The 4,284-nt window shown below is 44.4% G+C and overlaps 1 protein-coding gene across 1 annotated transcript; it reads right to left on the bottom strand.

The window, feature by feature from the left end:
* Positions 1-2,150: 2,150 nt before the first annotated feature.
* Positions 2,151-4,045, bottom strand: LOC133885231 (uncharacterized). The gene is made up of 3 exons (XM_062324908.1): positions 3,871-4,045; positions 2,850-2,901; positions 2,151-2,754 (listed from the first exon to the last, which is right to left on the bottom strand). Exons 1-3 carry the CDS (start codon positions 3,983-3,985, stop codon positions 2,601-2,603), a joined length of 321 nt encoding a protein of 106 aa, XP_062180892.1. The 5' UTR covers positions 3,986-4,045; the 3' UTR covers positions 2,151-2,600.
* Positions 4,046-4,284: the final 239 nt, after the last annotated feature.

Genomic DNA, 4,284 nt, shown 5'->3' with positions numbered 1-4,284 from the left:
GGAACTCGTAAGAATTTGTATCCCTAACCCGTCAATTGATATGAGATGACCATGCCGATCGTCGCTAAGTCACCGATTAAGGTAGGACTACACAAGAATACGAGATAATCAGTCGATAGCTGATCAGATATTCAAATCATCATATGACAAGATGAAGAGTCAATGATTAGTCGATTACTCTGCCCCACCAAAGGCCAAGTCATCGAACTCACCAGCACCAAATCAACCGATTGGCGAATGATGATTCAACTGCCGGACTCCGTTTCTTGTAATCCTATCAACCTATCCTCGAAGGCTCGCACAATAGCACTTGGACTCTCAGAGTTCCACCATGGTGCCGCCTCGACCTCGAGGCTCGAGGAGACAAGGAGTCGTACTGCAATCTTGGCAAGCCGCAAGATCATCCACTTAATGGTTGTGTTGGACACACTGTTAAATCACTGAGACGAGGGAACAGGGAGATGATGGGTTAATTTCTAAAATTATTTTTAGCCCTAGATTATATGGTGAAAAAATAAGTTACTTTGTAATGCTCTATTTAAAACTGTATATAAATAGAGCATTACAAAGTAACTCAGTTTTCACCATATAACATAGGGTTGAAAATAATTTTAGAAATTATTCCACCATATAAGAACAATATTAGTGATTTTTTTTAGGTTTTAGGATTTTATTTGATGCCATAATAATTGTTAGAAGTTATAAAAATAGTTATTTTTGGAGAATTTTAATTTAAATTTTACATAGGTTTTTTGAGTAAATCCAATTAAAATGTGTTGTATATGGATTATAAAACACATACAAAAAGTTTTATAATTTTTTGAGAAACAGAAAATCACCGATTTTTTTTAACGGTGAACAGGGAATTTTGATGGTAGAGATAACGGAAATATGGTCAGATATGAAATTGATGTACAAAACTTGTAGTTTTAGGCTAATAGACCCAATAATTATAGTTTTATATTAAAATGACATAATAATTATAGTTTTATATAATTTACTCTTGTTTTTTGTTTTGGACCGGCCAATTGACCAAACTGCCCGAGGCCAAAGTCTCCCCTCCCATACCCTGTATCAGTGTATAATATAAGTTGCACCAGCTTGCCCCTTGAGAGCCGGCCCTGACTACCAATTCACGTTGACAGCATCAATCAGCCTGCATTACTGATACTGTAGAGTAGTACTATCTTCGTCGATCATATTATGCGCATCTCTGAAGTTCTGAACACTCGCATCTCTGTTCCAGCACAGCAATGCAAGAGAACCACAAAGCAGCGCAAGAGTACCAGGCAAGAACATACATAGCCTGCAGGAAGCCACAAGCTACCTCACGGGTCCAACAGGGACAAGATCATGTCACAATTTTGGATTCCAGAATGGTAGGACAGATCTAGCATACCAGCAGTTACATTTGGCTCGAAAACCGAAACAGCGACGACACCATCCTAAGACTGTGTCTAACGGATTCCCTTCAGGGGTCAAAATCCCTTCACGATGAGATTTTCGTTCCCTTCAGCGCTCCAACGGATTCCCTTCACGGTTCCCGTCGCGAAGGGATTCCCAGGGTCATTCCCTCCAGCCCGGGATTCTCTCTCCTTTCCCTTCGCGATTCCCCTTGAAAGGAAACTGTTGGAGATGAGAGAAAATAAAGGGAATGAATATGGGAAAGAAAACCGGAAAGGGAACGAAATGAAGGGAATATTGTTGGGGACAGTCTAACTGACAGGTTGAGGTACAAATCGGTGAATATATAAGTACCAACCGATCATTTTTTTTCAACCAATAATACTATTTCTTTAAAACTAAATAACTTTTTAGAAAATTAGTATAATAATTAATTAAATTAAAGATAGTCGGTGTGTACTCTTAAACCATCCTCAACAGATTTTCATCAGGATATAGAATCCCTTTACGAAGAGATTTTCGTTCATTTCAGCGTTCTAACGATTTTTCTTCACGGTTTTCATCACGAAAAGGTTCCTAAATTTATTTACTTGAGTGAATCTCTTCGAAAGAAAACTGTTCGAGATGAGAGAAATAAATGAAATGAGAACGAGAAGTGAAGTCAATAATAAAATAAAATAAAGAAAATATGGTTAGAATAGTCTTAGATTCATCAATTTGCACTCCTGTCTACCGAGATTCTGCTGCGTATATGGTAAGTGTTCCCGTAGTAAATTCCAAGGATCGACAGCGATGGACACCACTTCATGAACAAGTTTCTGGTCCCAAAGATACTGCCAGTTCACGTTAACAGCATCAATCAGATCTGCATTACTGATACTGTAGAGTGCTACTGCTATCTTCGTCGATCATATGCAATCAGATCATGCACATCTCTGAAGTTCTGAACTCTCGCGTCTCTGTTCCAGCACAGCAGTGCAAGAGGCGACCACAAAACTGTACATAGTAGTACCAGGCAAGAACATACATAGCCTGCAGGAAGCCACAAGCTACTATTGCTGCTGTCAGTCTACTATCACTGCTGCGCTGGTTGGTTCGAACGGGGAAGCAAAGGCTAACGCTGACGACGACGACATTCGCAGATAGAGGAGTCTTGCAGGAACTGTGGTCCGATCGATGCGGGCGGGATCGATCGTTCAGACGCGGCCGCCGCTGAGAATGTCGAGCGCGGCGAGGGCGGCCTTCTGAAACCGCTCCCTGTCGTCGTCGAGCGCACGGCACTTCTCCGCCACGCCCTCCCTGGCGCGCTCGATCTCCGCCTCGATCTCGCCGCCGCACTGCTCGATCTCGCTGCATGCCGCCGCAAGGTTAGGACAGTGTCAGGACCAAACCGAGCACCGATTCTGCAAGGATCAATTCGCAGATCGAAACGCCGCGCCGCTCACCTGGTCATCTTGAGCATGTTCTGGAGAGCGCCCTGCACCTGCTGCGACACGTCTGCGAGAACGCAGAGAGTTCAGAGCCGTTTCAGAATCCGCACCGTCCGGGGGGCACAGAACAGATGCCTATAATTCATCTACTGGCTTCTAAATAAGCCGTGTTTGTTTTTTTATTTTGGTTATGGATTTTAACTCTAAAAATAAAAATAAAAATAAAGTATCATAATATAAAAATTGATTATCATAATTCACAAACCAAATTGTATTATAAAATCTTACAATTCATAATCTAATCTGGTAGGATGAGCTTTCACGGATTCAACTGGATTCTCCTAATCTAAAGCTAAAACAAACCTGCGCTAGCAATGCAAACGAGTGTGCACGTGCGAATCAGGCATAATGTGCGTGTTTAGAATTTAGCAAGTGATCTAGGCAGGCAGCAGAGCTGATCTCTGCAGGAATTTCGCCTGGCTTTCTGTAAAATTCGAGATAGCAATTAAAAAATCGGGGAGCAAATAAGAGAAATTACCCGTAATATAATAACGCAGCAAATCGGAACGGTAAGGGGAAGCAAACGAACTCGAGAAGAATCAACAAGGTGAAGACCAAATTTCTCGCTATCGTACGCAGACGATGGACTCGTCGAAATCAAGCAACGCGATCCCACAGGCTGCAGAGAAGTAATCCTCAAAAATCAAAAACAAAATTGAAAAATCTGGATGCCGTGAAGCAACCACCAACTAAGTCGAACCGCGTCGAACCGAGCAGCATCGAATAGAACTAAAAGTGATGCGCCCGGGGCTTGATTTCCGCACCCCAGATAGAACTATCCCACGCGCATACTAAAACGGCACCCAAATTTTCAAAATCCAGACGCCACCAGACCAAATTAGTCCGAATCGCGTCCACTCGAGCAGGAACGAATCGAAGTAAACGGGCCAAGCATCGTGACCACGGCGATCCCGCCGAGCGAACCGGAGATGCGAGACGGCGGGAGGGGTAGGGTTCTAGAGGGATAAGGTCGTACCGAAGAGGAGCACGGAGAGCTTGGAGTCGCCGCCGTCCTCCGCCGCCGCGTCGGTGAAGGCATCCTCCCCGACCGACGGCGCCGCCGCGCGCGATCCCGACGGCGAGTGGGCCATGTCTCTCAGACTCCCACCTCGCTCGCTGTGCGCCCGTGTGTTTGCGCGCGCGCGTGTGGCGAGATGTGAGCTGGAAGCGATCGCCGATCGGCACGTTGGTATTTATGAGGACGAGAAGCCCACACAAACCATGGGCTTTTTTTGAGATGGTAATGGTCTCATGGACTTTGTTGCGATACCGCACAGTCACGGGCCTTTTCTTTTTCCGGAGCATCAATGGTCTGTATGCTTACCCGCTGATAATTTTGGCCCAATACGACTGATTGATTCCAAGTAGGGTTTTTGCTAGCAGTCACATC

The sequence above is a fragment of the Phragmites australis genome, chromosome 11 (assembly GCF_958298935.1).
Source record: "Phragmites australis chromosome 11, lpPhrAust1.1, whole genome shotgun sequence".
NCBI lineage: Eukaryota > Viridiplantae > Streptophyta > Magnoliopsida > Poales > Poaceae > Phragmites > Phragmites australis.
Note: the sequence above shows the minus strand (reverse complement) of the source record. Positions and strands in the feature narration are given on the sequence as shown.